A 20,079-nucleotide genomic window follows, 5' to 3' on the forward strand; every position below is an offset into this window, starting at 1 on the left:
GAGATTTGTCATGGGAGTGCAGCTCGATATGTGCAGCTTGTCAGGGCTGCTGATAGTCTGGCTTGTGCACAGGACAAGATCATCTTCCGCAAATTATTTGTGGGGTTGACACCAGAGCTTGTGTCGCCCGCTCTGTCGGCGGCCCTGCAGGATGTTCACGGTCCCGACGCATCAGATCCAGCAGCCTGGTCACCTCTCTAGTATCACTCCTTGAAGTGGGCCTCTGGTAGAGTAGTTTATAGGGCAAGAAGAGCCCAAGTTGGGGTTGGCTGTGGTGGTTAGATGGGTCATTTCCCTCCAGAGAGAAGGAGTTCATAGGTATGTAAAGTTTCATAGTTTGGAGTTTAACTTTGGAGACGCTGCCATATTTGATGAGCTGGGATTGGAGAATGTGTTAAAATATGGCAGCTGTAGCATCTTGAGCTCAGTGTTTTGCTATTTTGCCGCACAACTACTTCGTTTGTTTAGTCTCACTTCCCTCAGCAACCTTGTTTCCTGCAGCAGGGAGTATCAGCTTTCAGGAAAAAGAACAGCTCAGATAAAACCCCCTTTTCGTCGGCGGCATTAGTCTGCCACCTGCCCATCAGACGAAAGTTGGCAACAAGCTGGTCGCCAAAGAGCCGTACGTGTTCCCAAAAGGCTTTATAAAGACCAAAGCAGGATGAATGATTGACTTAAATTTGTTTGCCAGAAACACGACTACTACTATAATATACGTTGTGGATTCATGGATGTTACCTTCCATCTCACTCGCAGCTTATCAAAGGACAACAAATGGAGCTTCACTTCCTCATTTGCTTTTTCATGTTACTCCAACAACAAACTACCCCGTATTTTAAGTGTATCCCCTGAGATTTGCTTGTACCTACACTTTGATCGTGGGCAAATTTGTTGCATATTACACATACACAACATAAACATCAGTTAGCAGATTGCCTCGCGGTACCTTGAACTACCCTTGGAGGACCAAATACAGTCCACCCACGTCGCAGCACATAAGTGAGGCCGAGACACCTTATCTAGGGAAATTAAGATAGTACATGATTTTCAGAGAAAGCTAATTAAAAGGTAATTAATTTCCTCTGATATCTCAACTTACCTTATTATTATTTTTTTTCCGGATATATCGGCACTTTAGGTACGCGGTGGTTGTGTGCAATCTTGGTCTGGGGCGATAACCGCTACAAGCGGTAGCACAGGTACGCAAAAAATGGGCTGTGAATCAGTTTTCGAGGAATGACGCGTTGCTGCTGGGTTTGTTTCTTTCAAATAGCATTGTTGAAAAAGTTTGCCTCTCTCCTGTCGGCCACTGTCATCTCAAGGCTTTTTGGAAATAAAGCCAAAAATCTGTTCCTGACGCTTTTTTCTCGACTCTGGATCTGCTGAGGCCACGTTTCACACCCAGCTGCTGACTGCGTTTGACCAGAAATTCCAAAACCAAATACCAAACCGACCTGAACAAACCCCCACGCACTTCAGGGTGTTCCCCATTTATAAAATGTGAATGTTTATTAAATGTTGACAAGAACATTAAAACACAGTATCAAGATTCAGCAAAACAATCTATAGTACTTCACCAAAAAAAGAAAAGAAAAATAAAGGAAAAACAGAGTTAGTTCTGCGCTGGGACTGAAGGGAATGGGAGGACTTGTGGGGGAGGAAGGCAGGAGAGGAAAGCAGGGTAATAAAGAGGCAGGGAGTCGGGAGCTGGAAGGAGAAGGAGAGGAGGATTTAGGAGCTGTGGAGTGAGGGGGAATTGGCAGCAGAGGCTAAGGCAATTAAGGAGGTACACAGTAAGAAAGATAGAAGGTTTGGGGACCTGGGGGATCGATCGGGAGGATGCTGATGCACTGTAATGAGCGGGATAACTGGGAATGATTAGAGCCTCTGATTTCACTCTTTTATCATCTCTTTCCGTCTGAGACTCGGCAAGCTGCAGCAGCAGAGAGAGTGACTACAAAGGCATTCACTCGACAGAAAAAACACACGAAAGGGCGCATGGCAAATAATAGCTTACATTTAAATAACGAGGGGGCAACATAGCATCAACATATACAGTGAGCACAACGTCGTGTCGAGGTGAAGAAAGATTTTTTTTGGGAGTGGGTTGTCGGGGAGGGTTTTTTTTTTTTTTTTTTTTTTTATCAGGGTACGAGCGCAGTTCAACACAGTACCAGAAGGTGGTGTCCACTCTTATGGGTTTCACAATCACAATAAGTAATAGTTCATTATAATTATGTAAATCTCTCTGTTATCAACACAAATAGCAGGACTGGGGGGAGGGAGGGGGAGGGACAGGGAGGGGGGAGGCGAGTTGTACATAAGCATCACATTACTTCAAAATGTTTCCACACAGAGACGCACTCAAGCCTCCTGTTCTGTCGCCTGGCTCATGCACATGGGCACGTACAAACCCAAGCATGTGCATATATGTGTACACACAGAGACACTGTAGACGCACACATGTGCACACGCAACCCACACACACGCATACATATGCACACGTAGTCCAGCTCCTTCTCCAGCTTATTTCAAATTAGGTCCTCCGCCTGCTGTCAGGCGTCGAACTCTGTGCCACCGTAACATCAGCAAAGTATTTGTAACGTGTGTGTCTGTGCTTCTGATGAGCGAGAGAGGCGGCAGCGGTCCACCAAGACATGACGCCGAAGAGCTTTATGTACACAGCCGAGGTGCCGCGCAAAACGCACCCGCGGCGACAGGAGATCCCTTCAACGCACCGGTGACGACAGGAAAAAAAAAACTCACAGCTGGTCCAGAGTCAGAGGTATTCGGTGCAGCGTCGCTCGGTGCTACACGTTAAACTCGCTGTCAAGCCGGGGCGACACCAATTTTTTTTTTTTTTTTTTTTTTCCCGCAAACATTCATGACTGTCACCCCAAGTGCCACGGGACTCTTTCCAAAAATGTCAGAAAAATCACATATGTCCAAGCCTGGCAGCTTAACGTGCCAAGAGGTTTTGAAGTCTCTCTCGTTTTGTGCCTCCGTAGAAGATTTATATTTGTGCTGCAGATTTGAACGGACGTGTGCTTGAGGGGGTAGTCACATTCCTCCTCCACCTGCTGGGGGGGGGCAGTCAGGTAGAGGAAGGGGGGAAAAAAGTTCTGTAAATACATCTCTTCTTTCTTTCATTTTTTTTTAAACCAGTGGAGTTTTTGTAAGTCCATGTGCTTGAGATACTCTTTGTGTTTTAGCATAGTAAGAAAACAGCTTCACATGCTCTAAAAGTCATACACACTGTACAAGAAAATCTACAGATATCTTTTTAAAGCTCTTCGTACATCCAAAGAAACTCGATGAAGCTTGATTCACCGTCTTGAAAAATAAAAGGAGAGAGAGAGAGACAGGAAAATCAGGACTGCACTATTTTCTGCCCACATGTTTCCTTTTGTGTTTTTTCTCCATAACATTTTTTTTATAATTTTTTTTGGTATTTTTATGTCATTCTTGTTTTTTTTTTTTTGTTTTTTTTTTTTGGTTGCTTTAGGCAATTTTGTTTTTGCCGTAACACATTGCAGAACTCCTACTCAGAAGAAAAATACTGTGATTTGAGAGCGTCAAATCTTATTATACAGCGACTTTCTCTCTGTTTGCATGACAAGAGCGACTGTCACGCAAACAAATCCCATAATTATCACCTGGAAAAGAAGAGAGAGAGAGAAAAAAAACAAAAAATGACAAAAGCAGAGAGGTGGCATTGTTGGCCAAAATGTGACGTTTCCTCAACAGGTCCGAGAGAATCGGATCAGCGGGACCGATACTCCTTGTTTCGATCCGTGATCCCATTGGTCCCCCTTGGGTCCGAATACAGGCTTCTGTAATCGTCATGTTAACTAGTTAGATGGAGAGAGTGAAGGTTCGCCAGCCATGCATCGTGTTTAGTCTGTCTCTGCTAAACACTGTAGTCAGTTGAGATGCTCCACTGAACTCATGACAGGAAATTGATAGTGTTACAGAACTCTGTCTGTCTCTCTCTGTCGTAGACACACACACACACACACACACGTACGTACGTACACTCACACACTCACACACACACACACAAAGTGCTGGGTTACCATCTGTGAGTGCTGCATCAGTTGGCCAGTACTCAGCTGGCAGGCAGATCAGACAAAGTGCCCAATATGCTCCCTAATGGCCCAAGTCAGATGAATGAGATCCTCCGTTGTCTCTTCCTTTTTTTCTCATTTCTGTTTCTCCATCTTTTTTTTTTTTTTTTTTTTTTGCACCTCCTCTTCTTCCACTTCCTCTCGCGCCGCCTTGATTCACTCAGCTCTCCTTCGCTCTGACTAATTTAACTCTCGTCAAATTGTTTCCTGTTTGCTCTCGGTCTCCGTCTCCCGCTCATTATCTTCAGGCCCGCACTTCCTTGCCACCTACACCCCGCCGGGTCTCATTCACACAGATCGGGGATGTAAATGTGACGTAGTGTACCACTGCGCTGTCCCTTCTCACTGGGGGATACTCCGAACTTCCCTTGCAGAGGGGGGACAGGGAGGATTTGTATCTCCTGTTCATGGTTTGTTTTTCTCTGTCTATTATATTTGGAGCAACCCACTCCAGCCACAGATTATGCAGCGATGGGCAGCGAGACTGAACCACGATCTAAGTGCCGTGTCAGCACAGATGGGAGGTCAGAGTTACATGTCAGGAGGAAATCACTGGTGTGTGATTCTGCAGGGGATGGTTGGACCACCATGTCAGACTGAGTAAAGCTAGCGCAGTGGGCTGTGGGTTCGGTGCTCTGGTATGCTGTTTTTTTGTGAGCTGAATGATCAAAAATAAAAGGATGATGGTTCCGCTATTTTTCTTTCTTTTTTTTTTTTTTGTTTAGAAAGAGACCAGGGAGAGGATAATGGAAGCCAGCATGTTACTAGTAGCTGAGGGATGGAGGAAGAGGGGCAAAAAAAGGGGGACGGGACACTACGAGGCGAACAGCAGAGTCAAGTAAACTCAAAGAGGTATGTTTTAGTGAACAAACAATATCAAGACAAGTAACTCCGCCTAGCTGTCAGAAGTTGTGGTTTTGTAATGTTTCAAAAAAATTCTTCTTTTTTTTCCTTTTGTCTTCGTTCTCGTTTCGTCCGTCTCATTTTTTCTCCGTGTCGCGGGTCGGTCGTATCTTCATCTCGGAGAACTTCAGGGAGTACTGCCAGCCGGTCCAGGAGGACCACTCGATGCCGTCGGCGTAGGAGGTGTGCTGACCGCGCAGGTACTGGCCATTAAGGTTGGAGGTGTGGCAGTTGCGGTACCACCAGGCACCGTGGTAGAAGGAGGCGCAGTTGTTCTCCGAGTGGTCGTTATCCCTGTCTTTGGTGGTGAACTTCATCCCGTTGTGCTTCAGCAGAGAATCACCTAATGAGGAAACGTATAAATGTGTTAGTGTGTATATAAAAAGTAAGATACGGATGTATATTGGCATTAGTCGAATCCAAGAAGCTCTTATAAATAAGAGCAGCTTGGAGATTGAAGAAAAAAAAAACAGGTTTTTAAGCAGCAGCTATTTTTTGAGCAGCAGATTATTGTATCTCTCTGTCTTCAACTGACATATTTTTGGATCTAACAACAGAAACCAGTAATTAGACATATCCACAAGTGATTCACTTCAAAATAGCATACGACTCTTCAATTAATCACTCTATAAACAGAAGAAGATGACAGAACTAAAATAAAGCTCCACAGTCCTCCAGAGTTTTGCTTCTCGTTATCGAAAGCAGGAGGTCAGCCGGATTTTTAGCCAATTTATCAAAGGTTCTGTGCTGACCTTTTTATCTTCCTATTTTTAATAACTCACCCCCAATTACCAGGATGCCTGTCAGTTAGTGGACAGAAATGTTGTTAGAGGAGATGCACTTAATGAACTTTCTCCAAATGTTGATTTCAGTCCTTTTCGAAGCATCAGTGTTTATCTTTCAGGCGTTTAAGTAACTGGTGCTGCTTTCTTACAAGACCCGCCCTAATCTGCCTGTTCGTTTTTTCGCGTGATGAAAGCCGTGACAGCTTTGTCGTCCTGGTACAACCATCCCATTTTTCAATCAGTGGCTAGGTTTAACTGATCGGCTCCTTTGTCTAGTTGGGTCAAATAAAAAATAAAAATCTGGGAAAGAGGTGGAGCCTGTGACCACAGCTGAGCGCCTGTGATATCTCCTTGTGTCCACGCCAACCCGAGTGCCCTGGCAGGGACAGACATCCATGATGATCGTTGTGTTTGTTTTGGTTGCAGTCGGCTGATGCAACAGATTTTGAGCTGCATTTTCTGCGGTAAACATACCAACCTCTTCAGATATGCAGTGTCTCTGGGCCAGGCAGGCAGAGTGGACAGGACAGGTGTCCACTCTGCCTGCCTTCCCCAGAGACACTGGCGACAAAAAGAACAGCGCCATAGGATGAGTGAACCCACGAGGTGCAGCTAAAGACCTGGTAGGAGGCCGAATACGTTGGGTTGTTTACCTGGTAGACTACACACAGATATGAGACCACTGCAGGGATGCAGTGCCACCTTCATCATGAGCTGCATGGTAAGACTGATCCCACCATTAAATTGCACAGCTCAAAGTATCCACTCTCTACATAAAGATTTCTCTCTGGTATAGTCTCTACACTGGTAACTCTGCAAGCCACTCCCAAAGAGACTTCGTCCTCTGAGATGCTGTGGCAGACCTAGAGGTTTTCAGCAAATGGATGTTCAAAGAGCTAATAATGTTCAATAAACTCCCCATACTTCCCGTCATTTCCTTTTCTTTTCGAAAGCCGGCTGCACACTGTGACCAGAAGTGGATACAAGGGAAAAGAGCTGAGAGGGGAATGAAAGACCGCTCACCAGCGATCAGGTGATAGCTAACAGCTCGTCAGGGCATCAAACAGCCCTTAATTGCCCAGGATGTGGCCACCCAGCTCCTTACCCTCTCACTCTGTCCTGCTCTGCTCTCCATTTTACATTACCATGGTAACCAGTCGGCGGAAAGATAATCTGATGGGCATGTGCTGATAGCAATGTCATGTGCTGCTCCACACTGGGACAAGAGAGATAGTGGGGGGGGGGAACAAAACAGAGGTAACAGCTCAAATTTGTGGACAATAGGATGATGTCCAGCAGCGGAGGCAGAGGAGAGGAAGAGACGCGAAAACAAAACAGAAGCACTTAAAGGCTCATTTGCAAGGCGCTGGATGTCACCTTGGTGGCCGACAGCCTCCTCTGATGCCCATTAGGATCCAGCTGCTCCCAGCCCAAATGAGCACCTGTCAGCTGATCAGAAAGCAGCCACAGCAGAGCATAATACCACCACTGGCAATAATAACAGTAGCACTGCCTAGATGGAAGCCGAGGTGAGACCACGAGCATCCTGAGAGAGTTGGAGTACCCTTAATTTGACCGAATCTGCAACAGGCAGATGGGTCTAAGGTCAGGCCATGCTGAGGACAAGCCAGGATGCATTACAGGACTTTTTAGCAGACATCATATCAGGGGAAAAAGCTGCTACAACACAACACATTTTTCCTTCCCACCCTTTTTTTTTTTGGGGGGGTTTGTTTTTTTCACTCCTCTGCTTCTCTGCCTCCTCTGTCCCTTGGACGCCTCTACACTCATTTTTACTTAACTCTTCCTCACTTCTGTTGCCCTTCTCTTGCACCTGTCCCCTTCGTTTCCTCCTACCCCAGTTTCTTCAATCCCTTCCTCTCCACTTATCTCCCCTTGCTCCATCTCTCATATCTGTCCCCATTCTCTCCGTGTTCTCAGCGCAGCGCTCCCCAAAGGTTCTTTAAATTGCTTCTTCATTTCAACGGCATGGGTTTTTGTTTACGCTGCAGGTCAAGTAGCGCAATTAATTGGCAGTAATTTAATCAAGGTGACAGGTAGCTGGCTTGGATCTGATGATTGGGGAGCAACGGCGCAGACAATTGCAACCCCCCTCTCGTTCTCTGTGCAGCTGCCTGCATGGTTTAACAAGTGGACACACCTAATGCACTGTAAAAATAACATACTGTTGTTTTTTTACTAGAAGGTAGAACTGGAAGTTGGCTGGAGCTTTCAGCCGCTGCTGTAACTTCTGTGCTCACAATTAGGTTGAATAAAAAAAAAAAAAAAAAATAGTTGTATACTTTTCACTGTACAAGCACAGGATGCCTTGCAGAAAAAGTAGTTCACTCAGCGTTTATACCTGCATTGCCAGAATAGTCTCCCACAGTCAAAGGGTATCCATCATCATCAGGGTCGACTGAGAAGAGGCCTACTCCAAAGGTACCATACTGGGCGTACGCGGTGCTATTTTCAAAGTCCTCCAGGTCGATACGCAGCTCATAGTTCCCCTGGATGGACAGCGCATGGATCTGCTTCAGCCCTGCAGGGGAAAAGAGCGAGACAAAGACCAAAACAATCCATTACAGAGTGCTGCCGTTGTTCTCAGAACACTTTAAAGCTATTTCAGCAGTCTCTCAACGCCTTACATTTTCTGGAAATGAGATGTAATACTTTTTTTTTTTTTTTTTGTCTTCTGCTGTATGTGTAGGGTTTCCTTCCAAAACAAGATTAGAGTTTCTTTTTCAGTTTTCTTTTTTCAGAAGTGCAACTGCTGCTCACAGAAAAGTTTCCCATGAGGACGGAGAGACAAAATGAATCTACCGAAAAATTGGCCCAATCCCAAGACACCCCCTGCTCCTACCACCTAACCCTACAACACTATTTTGCACAAGCACCCCTAGAGACATGGTATCCCCATTCTTGTTGGGATTGAGGGGTATTGCAAAGTGTTTGGGTTATATTACCCTACAATCATCAGTTTTTCCGAGGTATTTGCGCTTAAGGGTTATGAAAACAAACCAGCGTTTGGATGTATTATGATCCTTTTCTTTATCACAAGCATTAAACAGTCACTACTAATAGATGATGTCTTGGTGGCTATTGAGGTGTCTGCACATTTACACATTCTGAGCTAAGATTTAACTGCGACAGTTTGTTTTTCCTTATGGTGAGGTAAGAAGTGTGGTCGGTGTGGTGTTTACATGTCCAGGGGCCTCAGGAGCCATTAATCAGCTCTGTGTTTGCGTTAAAGGATAGCGAGGGACGAGGCCCCCTAGGGAGCAATAAATCTGAATTTATCTCTCATGCCAGAGGTTCGGAGCTGACTTAACGTATACATTTCCATACAAGTATGAAGAGATAATCCAGTCAACTTTAGGCTGTAAATTCAAAATCCAGATGGAGGAGATAGATCACTCCTATATCTCCTGTTGGATAGATGGACCCTCAATCCACCAATTAGAAGAAGTAGGTAGGTGCGGGCGAATGGACTTTAAAAAGGCCGGCACAGGCAGAGAAAGTGGGGTGGTAATTGGTAGATTTCCCAAGGTCGAACTTTCGAGAGGATTTCTGATAGAGCAGAGGGGAAAGCATTGGGCATTACTTTGCCGTAGATTTGTGAATACCAGAGTTTGCGCCGCACTGGTTCGGACGCTGGCTTGAGATCTGTTTCAATAAAGCCTGCTCTATCATTCCACCCAGCCGTGCCTCAGCAGATTCTTTTATTAACAAACTAGACGCCGACACCTTTGATGAAGACAGCCCAGACACTACGCTATTTAGCTAGTTAGCGGACAGAGAGGGAGACTCGAGTGGTGAGAATAGGTGCGTAGTGACAAAGGCCTTTGGTTCAGTTGGCTTTGCACAGAAATGGCCGGTACACCTATGATTTGATACGTTGCCACTGCTGTCTGTGTGCAGCGTGAGGGTGTCAACAATGTCTAGCAGGTCCGCACAGTGAATTGTTTGCTAAATCTTGCAGGAATGATCGTATTAGGAAAGTCTCTCGCTTATTGGCCCTGACTGTTAAAGAGTGTCAATGTACTTGTAATTGCTTTTAAACTGTCCACGACAAGTTTGAGTTCCCTATCGACATAAGAAGGTTATATGTTTTGTTATTTGCTATCTGATACCTGATATCTTCTGATACTTGCAATGATACTTGACTTGATTCAAAAGTTATCAAAGAATAAAATGTTACATTTACAACCAAAGTCCTCCACATCTGTGGCCTCCTGGTACGGTATTTTCAAGTCAAGTGTAGTCGTTTTTCACATTAGCTATCTGTGTTTTGAATCGCCTTAAGCTTCATTCAGAGCACACGGAAAGAAGATGAGTATTTGAGCTCTCACCACAGTATTATTGTGATCATTTGAGTTCCCTTCAGGTCAAGTCTGTGCAGCTTTCACTGGGTGTATTCACTAAACCAGCGAGATAAAGCCTCCAATTGGCTAATTTGACATACTGCTGGGGGTGGCATTACTAAAAAAAACAGATTTAACGTGAGTCATCATGAGTGCAACCACTCTTTTACAGGAATGGGTCGATTTGTGTGGTTGTACTAAAATTGTATAGAGAAAAATGTGTTTAGTTTCCAAGGTATAAATCCTTATTAACTTTTGATTTGGTGCACATGATTAAGTGCCAGGGCCCAGCTGATTAATGCCCACAAAATGGAAGAAGAGCCCTTGGAGACACGTTATTTTATCGCCACTATATCCGAGATAGCGTTAGTTGCTAAAGGAAATGACTCTTTTTTTTATTACGCGTCCTCAGTTAGTGTAAAGCTAAGATCATTTTCCTGTCAAAGTATGTTTTATACATCCTTGATTGTAGGCTTGAAGTCAATACAAGAGATAAAACTCCCTCTGCAGACCACTTTATAAATGAGAGAAACATTTGCGGTTCACATCAAACTGTCTCAGCTACTTCGGATACACCGATCTTTTAATTGTTGCTCAATCCTTTAGAGAGACTGTGTAAGACAGAAAAGCGCCAGGGGGGAAAAAGGGTTTCCATCCCTTCTTCCTTGCCCCCTCCTGTGTTGGAGTGATGGCGCTACCCAGGGCAACTTTATCTCTCCTGGGTTGATCAAAGGTACGAGCATAATAGTGTGTCAGGCGGAGGGGAGCGCGGGAGGAACTCAACCGCAACTCCTTGAATGCAAAATTGAGGGCAGGAAGACAAACAAAAGTGAACTCAGCCTCAAGAATCTGTTAACAGCTTTCCCTCCGCGCTTACAAACGCGCTCCATACAGTTGCAGTGTTTATTTGACAAAAAATAAGCAGCGTTTGAAAGCGCGCGCTGATGGAGGAGCTTCGAGGGCTTTATGTTAAAGGAAGAGGGTTTGGATTTTCGAGCATGTAGACAAAGCTGGAGGGCAAAATCGGCGGTTCGAGGTTCGTTTCTGTGTCGCTACTGTAACTTGACTCAGAGTGAGCATTAAAGCAGATGAGCTGCAGGAAGGAATGTTTTTTTTTTTTTTTTTCCACGTACTTGAACGCTGTCACTTTACCTCCTATGGCAATCATCACCTCTGCAAATGAAACCCATTCTCCGTTTTTTAAAGCTTACAAACCTCAAACTGACTTTGTCTAATTTGAATTCCGCCGCTGTCGAGAACTGCACTCTGAGAGCGCCTCATCTGAAGTAGAGGGCTAATTTGATGACAAACACAGCTGAAAGAGCCCATTATTATTCAGAGACAGAAGCTTGCAGTCTGGGCCGAGGCACTTAGTTTGGATTTAATCTGGCCCAATGGGAGGTTGATCCCGCTCTTTTCACTTTCACAGTGGATCAGCAAATTGGAGGTGGAGGATCAGTTATTAATACATTCATAGGCAGGTAACTTCATGCCTGCCAGTTTCCTGTTAATTAAATACTTAAGTATATTTACAGGAAACCAAACACAAACGGAGACGCGCACAAAAACGCGACACATTTTTCGAATGCAGAAATAGTTTCCTTGTCACAGCCCTCTGAGAAAAAAAAAAAAAGAAGTATCAATCCACACAAACACCTAAGGGAGAACTACCCTGGAGTGATCCGACAAACTTCAAAAGAAAAGACTGTAGGATGTTTTCTCTTTCAGAAGAAAAAAAATAATAATGAAAATAAAATACCAGACGCAACACAACTCTATTTAAAGACTCTGCGGCTCGCAACTGTATTTACATAACTTTAATTCAGTCCCTAATTAAAGCCCCAGAGAATCTCAGCAAGACTTTAATTCAGAATAATTAAAGAGGAAGACAAGTGAAATAACAACAGAGACTTCTTTGGTTAAAATCTAAATGCTCAGGTGTAACTCCCTGTTAATTAAATGCTATTGTTAGGTTGTTTCAAATGGGTTCTAATACAAGGGAGGATTTTGAGGTGTTTTGCTTCAGTATTAACATGCTGAATGCTCCGTTGGGGGGAGACTCTCCTCTCTGCTCACCAATTTCAACGTTTAAAGGGAAGCTTAGCAGAGTCAAAAAACTTCTGTCCTCATACGCCTTTTAGATGGAAATTAGGGCGTGCTTTCTTTACTCAGACAGGTTTTATTTCTGGGCCATGAGGCACATTGTTTTTCATCGCTGTTTTGTTTTGTTTGTGCAGTCTACCTTGTTTTTAACTCAGCGGGGCTGTAACAGGAACCAGGCGAAGCAGGCAACAGCTCAAAGAAGCCAGACCCTCGGGGGCCCCCGAAAGCATCTGGCTGTCATTGTGACACTAGCAGAAACAGTAAGGACCAAGGAGATGTCCTGTATTTTATTTTCCCAGTTACTGAGGTCTTGTCGAGGGGCCCTGTGTCAAATACCTAATGCCATAATCTTTCAGTATCAATATTCAAAATAAGGTACAGCTTCTTATGTAGACGCAACACAGTTCATTGCTGTATGTGTCATTAGCTACGTACTATACTGACATTTAAAAGTGAAGGGTAGATGGAGGAGATGGTGTTGGAGTCACAGTAAATTAGTCTGGCAGCCAGCGACCACAGTTCGAGACTGTGTTTCAACATTTGTAAGCGTCACACCACTGTGTATTTTCAAGGAGACTGCAAGACTATTTCCAGCTGTGGTCGTGGCATTGAAAACTTGAAAAATGTGTTTTACTGGAAGTCAGTGCATCACCAGCTGAGTATGTGGTAACCAAAACAGTTATTTTAAGCCACAAAATAAATCTTTTCCTACCCCTAACCAAGTGTTTTTTTTTTAAGCCTTAACCTGACAACACAATTAGCTGCGGCATTTTCACAACATAAAATAAGAAAAATGTAACCAAAAGACATGTTAAGCTGCAACAGAAATACAGAAACACTAACCACCAACATTCATTCTGTATTGGGTTGTTTGATTCCAGTACATGATAATCATATATCAGCAAAAATGTCCAAAATACATGCAGAGGAAGTTATGATATTTAACATTTCTGCATCAATATGTCCCAAAAAAAGACCTTGGATATATATGTTGTTGAACTGTGTGCTTACACTATCCCAAATGTTTCCTACAAGGTTTAAACCCAGAGAAAAGAAGTGAGACTAAAACAACATGAATAAAACTTACAACATTATGATGGTCATCACATCAGATAGATTTGATGTGGATGTTTCCACATCAAGACAACAACTCCTATAATCGTACGCTCCTTATTTATCTGGGTTTGCCTCATACTGGGCACCATTACATGTGGCTGTCAGCCTCCAGCATAAAGTGACCGCACATTTCTCGAGCCCTGAAAGTGCTTTCCAGCGCTTCAAATGACAAATCACGAAAAGGTAGCTTCTTTGAACTTCTGTCTCTTGATAAATCCATATAACACAGGCAGCGCCATACAGGCATAATCACTCAGTGTCATCTAAAAAGAAGATAAATAATACTGGTAAAAATCAGCATCTCATTTTCAACAATCAATGTGTTTACTGATAGGGAATCTCATTTGGAGTTCGCCTGATTAACAAACGCGTTGATGGGACGAAAAAAAATCTTTAAGCATTCTTCGGCATTAAATCATCCTCATCATTACAGTCCCCTTTACAATGTCTGTCACCGTGACAACAGAGCCGAGGGCTGGGAGGCTAAAGTGTGCAGAGTCAAAGATAGCGTGTCCGCTGAAAGCTAATAATTGAAAGCTAAAAATGATCTTAATCATGGTTATCATACGAAAATTAGCACTTCGGGTGGCAGGAAGTCAAAGAGTGTGCTTTCTCCTGCACGTGGAAAGCAGGCCGATCTTAAATTTAGAGCACATTAATACGCGCGGGAGCCGAGTATTGGTCCTTTCAGCTTGTAAATCTGTGAAAAACCGAGGATAAAAGTGATATATATCTGCAATTACCTCATTAAACTAGGTCATGGTAATCCATAACTCATTTTCACAGCTCTGAGGTTTATGGGAAAGAGGACAAATTTAGCTTGTTTAGAACATGAAGACGGTAATTTGTCATTTTTTATCTTTTATTCATTCTGAGAGGGCATGTTGCGTTTCTCTACAACTAAAAAGGAAACAAAGCTCGAGCCTCTTGACATTGATTAAACTATTACCAGCAGAGATTCCTGCTCCTTAAATGTGATTTTACAGCTAATGAGACTGACATCAATGACGAGATTAAAAATGTAGAAGACCTCTTTGAGACGTCTCTGCGATGCTGCTAAAAGGCCCCAAATATTAATGATTTATTTGCTTTTATTTGAAAAGTATGTAGAGAGGAATGTATCGGATGCTTTTAGGGGATGGGCTGTGGCCCCTCGTGCTCACAGTCTCAGGGTAGTGCAGCACCACGAGGCATGAAGGAAAAGAATAAAAAACAGATCTCCAAACCCAACAGAGAAATGATTACACTTCTCTCTGCCGCTTGTGACATTTCTCGAAGTTAATTATTCATCATGCTTTTCTCCCTCTGTTGCTGGGGGGCAGCTCCTGAGACTGTTTCAGACGAAGGAAAAAAAAAAAAAAAAAGGGGGGGGAAAGAGCAGCGCTTTTTCGTCTCCTCCTCCTCCTCCTCGCTTCCTTCCACCATAACTCAAGCCCTCCCTCGTTTTGTCTCTCTTTTCTCCCTCTTGCTTAATCTTCCTGTCAAACTGTTTTACTCTACGGAGATGGAGCGCGGGGAGGAGGAGTTAGAAACGGAGGGGTGGGATATTTCCATACAGCTACAAGGACTTCTTTGCTGTGCCCTTCTGCCACCAGGAGCGACTGTAGCTCCGGTCGAGGCGATCTGCGGTCACGCGTCTGCCCAAAGACTTGCCGTCATCCGCTCATGGGGGAAAAGGAAAGGCTCGCTATGGTCAACTCTCCCCTTGTCATCGAAAGATAGGAGTGCAGGGAGAAAAACAGAGACAGGTGCGTGCTGAACTCTCTGGCTCGCTGCTCCCCCTGAGACAACGGTGACATTTGGCGGGACAGAAAACGAAAGGAATTTTTTAAGATTAACTGTCACGTCTGTGACAGGTCCGCGCCTGTTTGCAAGATTTGCAAATTCCCATGCTATATGTAAGATTTTTAAAAAAAAAAACCTTTTGTGGGACTCATACTTTTGATGTTGGTTAACATGAGGGAAAGTTTCCATACATGTTTTTTTTTGTTCTTTGAAATATAAGCTCCGTGGATCCTCCTCATACAAACATAAAGAACTTGGAAAGCGCCAAATCCTTTAACCCCACCCACCCACTGCTCACCTTGAATGGGTGAACTATAGCTGCTATGGCCCTGTTAAGACTGCTAACATGTTCCCAATTTCTCTTTCATGACTGCTGAGGATAAGACAAAAAAAAAAAAAAAAAACAAGATTGTGGGGGCTTCACTTTTCATTTGCTGGCTCGGTTGCACTCGAGCACACACGTGTACCCTACGTTTGACTGAACAAACGCACAAGAGGCTGATTCCACTACATTCAAAAGTATTCAAGGCTGAATATCCTTTAGCTGAATGAACATTTCGGCGGTACTATTTGTTCAGCAGCAAACACACTGAGCCGCTCCCCAGGCTGAGTCTAACTTGGGAATAATGATCTCGGGAATGTTTGTTCACTTTGCCCACAGCGCCCTCATTACTGCTCTCAGGAGTCGCTCGCTTCATCTTTTGAAGATAGATACATTTTGCAATATATTATTAATACATATTGTTTCCTTTGAATCCTTCTGGGTTTCTTTACAGACGAAAAAGCTTGCCGAACCGCACATTACAGACCCGCAGCGCTCTCGCCGAATTAAAACCAGCGACTTTAATGGGAGTCGCCTCACAGTGCCGCAGACGGAGGTGGTTCAGCGTGACTGCAGGTGTGAAAATTCGCCTCTGTAGATCTGATGAATGGCGTGTAGGACGACAGCATGAAGTGGGAATTACACGACTAATCTGTGACTCTTTCATTTTGCAACCCCACCAAACACAGAGGTGTTAATACTATAATCATGAAAAGCAGGGTGACATATCTGATTCAGCTTCCAGTGCTTGGTGCTTCTGTTCGTTATTATTTCACGGTCAAGGGTCTTATTTAAGTGCACAGTGTGTACAGGCAAAGCTATATGGGACCACAAAGGCAGATGTCAGCTGAAAGCAGAGCTGTTTTTTTTTTTTCTTTGTTTTTTGCAGCCGTCCAGTGGAGCTGTTAAGTGACAGAGAGAGAGAGAGAGAGAGCCTGAGAGGGAAAGTTATTATGGTGGAGCTCTAATGTAAGGTATAATTAAATGTTAATCCACCACAAAACACGTGTCCTCTGTGCTTTAAAATTCTCTTTCTCCATCAGGGAACGCTCTGACTGCAGTAAAACTCTGTGGCAGAAAGTATTCAGTTATTTATTTGTTTGTTTGTTTGTTTTTTTAGCAGCTTAATGCAACAAAATGTAGTTGTTGTTTTTTTTTTTTTTTAGCCGCTTCGTTGCATTAAGTGAGGATAAAATGAATCAGCAGGGGTTCCTCAAGTGCTAGTGATCAAAAATCAGGCTGCTCCCTATTGGCTCAATGCTTTATAAGATTTTAGGCTTGTAAAAAATGGTCGGAATACACCTCCAAACTACTCTCAACCTCCTCAAACAGGCTCAAGATTATTCAAAAAACATATTTATAAGATTTAATTGAGTTTTCAAAAAGATTTTTGGTAGCAAACAGTTGAACTATAGCTAATAAAAATTGTGTAGCATAGCAACGTTGGAGGAAGATAGTGGAGCCGACCATTTTTGTTGTACTGCATGCAAGTTTTAATTAACTTTAGCTTAATCATGTATCAGAAATTCATTTCTATTGTATATCATGTATATGGTGCTTATTTTAGCTATTTTAGCACCATCTAACATGAGTTATTTTGCAGTGGAGAGCAAAAAAAACCTGCACCGCCCACCTGCCTAACACAGGTGATTTTGTGTAGGAAAAGCAGGTATTGTAACAGTAATTTGTGGCATTCCACAACGCAGATTGAATTGCGAGTCTGCTTGCTGAGACACTATAATGAGGAGACACAGAAAGAAAAAAAAAAACAATATAGCGGAACATCACAGGGGTTAAGAGGTCTGCAGAGAAAACTTTCCAGGAGGCGACGAGGGCCAAAAAAAAGGTGACGGTCATGTAAAAGTCATTCTAATGAGATTTGAGGGAAAAGTAAAAAGAATAATGGTTAGTTTATGAGCAGACTGTGTGTCCTCAACACACACGGAAGCCAGTTATGTGAGTTGATATTGTAATTACTGAGGATAAAAACCTGAAATAAAAAGGCGTAAAAGACGGTGAACGAACAGAGATGTTACGTCTGTTTTCTTCCCGGGAACTACGGATGAGAATTAGCTCGTAGCTAACTCTGGTACGGCTAAGAGCAATTATATTGTTTTCAGGTCTCATGACTCTGTATGTTGATATATATTCTCAATACCATTTTCCAAACAGCTGCAGAGTTATGTCTCCCTGATGTCTTGCTCCTGTCATTTTGTGCTCATGGTATGTGTCTCTTTCTTATATTTGTTTTCTGGTCTTGTGTTGTCTTTTGCCGTTTTTCTAGTGCTCTGTTTTCTCCACCAGCTTGCTTTTCCCCTCCACACCTGCTCTGCATCTCTTGAGTCTTTCCCTCCTTCCAGTTTTTTGTTTTTTTTCTGTTCCATTTCCCTCACCTGCACACGTGTAGTTCATTTGAGCTTCTTCCAGTCCTCCTCCAGTTGGTTCTCCTATGGTTTCTTGCTCGTCATGTGTCTGTTTTACAGGCTTCTTGTTCTCTATCCTGCCTCTTCCTGTTTGCATTTGAGTCTTCCACAATACTTCTGTAAAAGGTTTGGGAATCAGAGCTTTAAACCATTGGCGTGCATTACTACTTCTGTGGCTTTACGTCTGAAATCATCAGCTAGGCAACATTCAGTGTAAAATTCCAGTCCTGAGAGAAATTTGGTTGGATTATTCTCAGTCAGTTTCATGCCAAAGATGATGCTGTGGGCTGTGGCTAACCATAGCAGCAGTGATTCTGTATCACTGTCTCACCAGGAAGCTGCTGTCACTGCAGACCACAGCGTGTAATATTAAGGACCTACACAAACCAAAGTCAGTTACAGCGCTGCCTAATTATTCAGAATCTATACACGTGTTAATGTTACTTCCTAAGATCTTTGCAACACACAGAGGTGTCTGCATCTGTAACACGTCTCAGCTCTTTTAAACCTGAACCCTGCTTGACTTCCTCCTGTCGCCGAATCCCTGAAATCTCCCCGCCAGCTGTCACTCTGCTCTCTGCGGCACCACGTCTCCCAGCGCTCATTTGAAATGAATGAAGTACCGGTGCTTTGTCTCCTGCCGCCGCTGCCGGTATGAGCTCACAGTGAGACACGCAGGAGGCGACAAGTTTGCCCGTGTCGCTCGTAATGCAGCGCGAACAATTTCATCCCGTGTTTGCTGGGCCTAACCGCTGCTACTGAGCTTGATTTGGAGCTACATCCACCCAGACGCGCATCCTCTTCATCCTCCCCACTTGCATTTTTATATCGTGACTGTTATTAATGAGCGTGCATATTATTTTAATAGGTGGGGGACAGGCAGAGGTTGGTTTAACGAGCGAAAGGCAAAGCTAATTGGCAGGTCACGATGATGTATGGCGGCGGTGAGTCTTGATTAAAAATAATGTGAATGAATTTGCCAAAGTTGCTTCCCTGCCTCAAGCCTCGAGCCAAACACGGCGATCAGGAGGACACACATCCTCAGACACATCTGATAAAAAAAGAGATATATTTTTAATTAGAGATGTGTAATAATTATTTCACTTCATCGCTGACTCCCCCCCATGTTTATTTCCATCTCATCATCTCACAGTGTTTCACCGGCAGGACCCACGTGGAACTTCCTCATGTATGCAGGTCCTGTTATGATATATTATGCATAAAACATCGTCTTTGCTGTAAGAATAATTCATGCAGACATAATTGAGCACAGAGAAGGAAGTCAAAATGTCTGCTGTGACTATGCAGCTGACAGTGATCGCTGACGGTAATAATATAGCTTATGCAGTTTGGGCTCAAATGCTGACAAATGTTCGAAAAAAATCAAGAGCGAGTACCTTTGAAGGCGCAAACGCACAATCACGGGCCGGTCGCGGATAAAAAAAGACACTCTGTGTATTTTCCAGTTGGAAATGTGTAGTTGGTTATTTCTAATGATAGTGTTCAAAGCGACTGATCCTGAAAAGAGATTGATAAGTTGCTTAAGCAAACCGCTTGTTTGGTGATCGTGTTTGCATCTTAGAGTGTCTTCAAATGTGTTATATTAGCGCTGATTTCTCTGAGAGCTTCACTACTGCACCTCGTCATTAGTGTCATTTCTGAGAGCATTTCAAATGAAAAAGTGTGTGCGGGGTAAGTGGGCTGCATGTCATCTTGTTGGTCTGCTCCAGATTTCTCTATGAAAGCAGCAAACACGCCAGAGTCAGAAATCCCCCCCCCCAGAAAAATCGCTGCTATAGTCCCGGCCACGCCATCTGGCTTGTTTATCCCACTCTGACTGGATTCCTTTGTTAGCGGTGAGAAAGGCGGGTAAAGCACAGGTGACACGACACATTTTAAATCTCCGAAGCCAAGCTGATTTCAATGCCGGCCAACCTTTCCGTGAGATGAATCTCTCTGATGCCGGATAGCTCACAACGATGTCAGTATTAGATTTCAGGTTTGCTTTCAACCGCGTGCCTTTGTGAATGTAAATGCTTCCAAAAAATGCCATCCACCGGTCAAAATAAAGGAGGGGATTTTGCTCAAGTGGCAGGATTAGAGTCATAAAATCATGAGAGAGACGAATGAGAGCCAACAACCCATCACATC

At 43.7% G+C, this 20,079-nt stretch overlaps 1 protein-coding gene across 13 annotated transcripts in view; it reads right to left on the reverse strand.

The window, feature by feature from the left end:
• Positions 1 to 1,483: 1,483 nt before the first annotated feature.
• The window catches only part of fibcd1 (fibrinogen C domain containing 1), a 214,716-nt gene continuing 196,120 nt past the window's right edge, over positions 1,484 to 20,079 (reverse strand). For all 13 annotated transcript variants that reach the window (XM_037117100.1, XM_037117104.1, XM_037117103.1 and 10 more), the window contains 2 exons: positions 8,178 to 8,357; positions 1,484 to 5,373 (listed from right to left, as the gene is read on the reverse strand). In XM_037117100.1, coding sequence (XP_036972995.1) covers positions 5,108 to 5,373; positions 8,178 to 8,357 — 446 coding nt within the window. In that variant the 3' untranslated portion in view covers positions 1,484 to 5,107. The remainder of the gene's footprint in view (positions 5,374 to 8,177; positions 8,358 to 20,079) is intronic.

The sequence above is a fragment of the Acanthopagrus latus genome, chromosome 12 (assembly GCF_904848185.1).
Source record: "Acanthopagrus latus isolate v.2019 chromosome 12, fAcaLat1.1, whole genome shotgun sequence".
NCBI classification, from domain to species: domain Eukaryota; kingdom Metazoa; phylum Chordata; class Actinopteri; order Spariformes; family Sparidae; genus Acanthopagrus; species Acanthopagrus latus.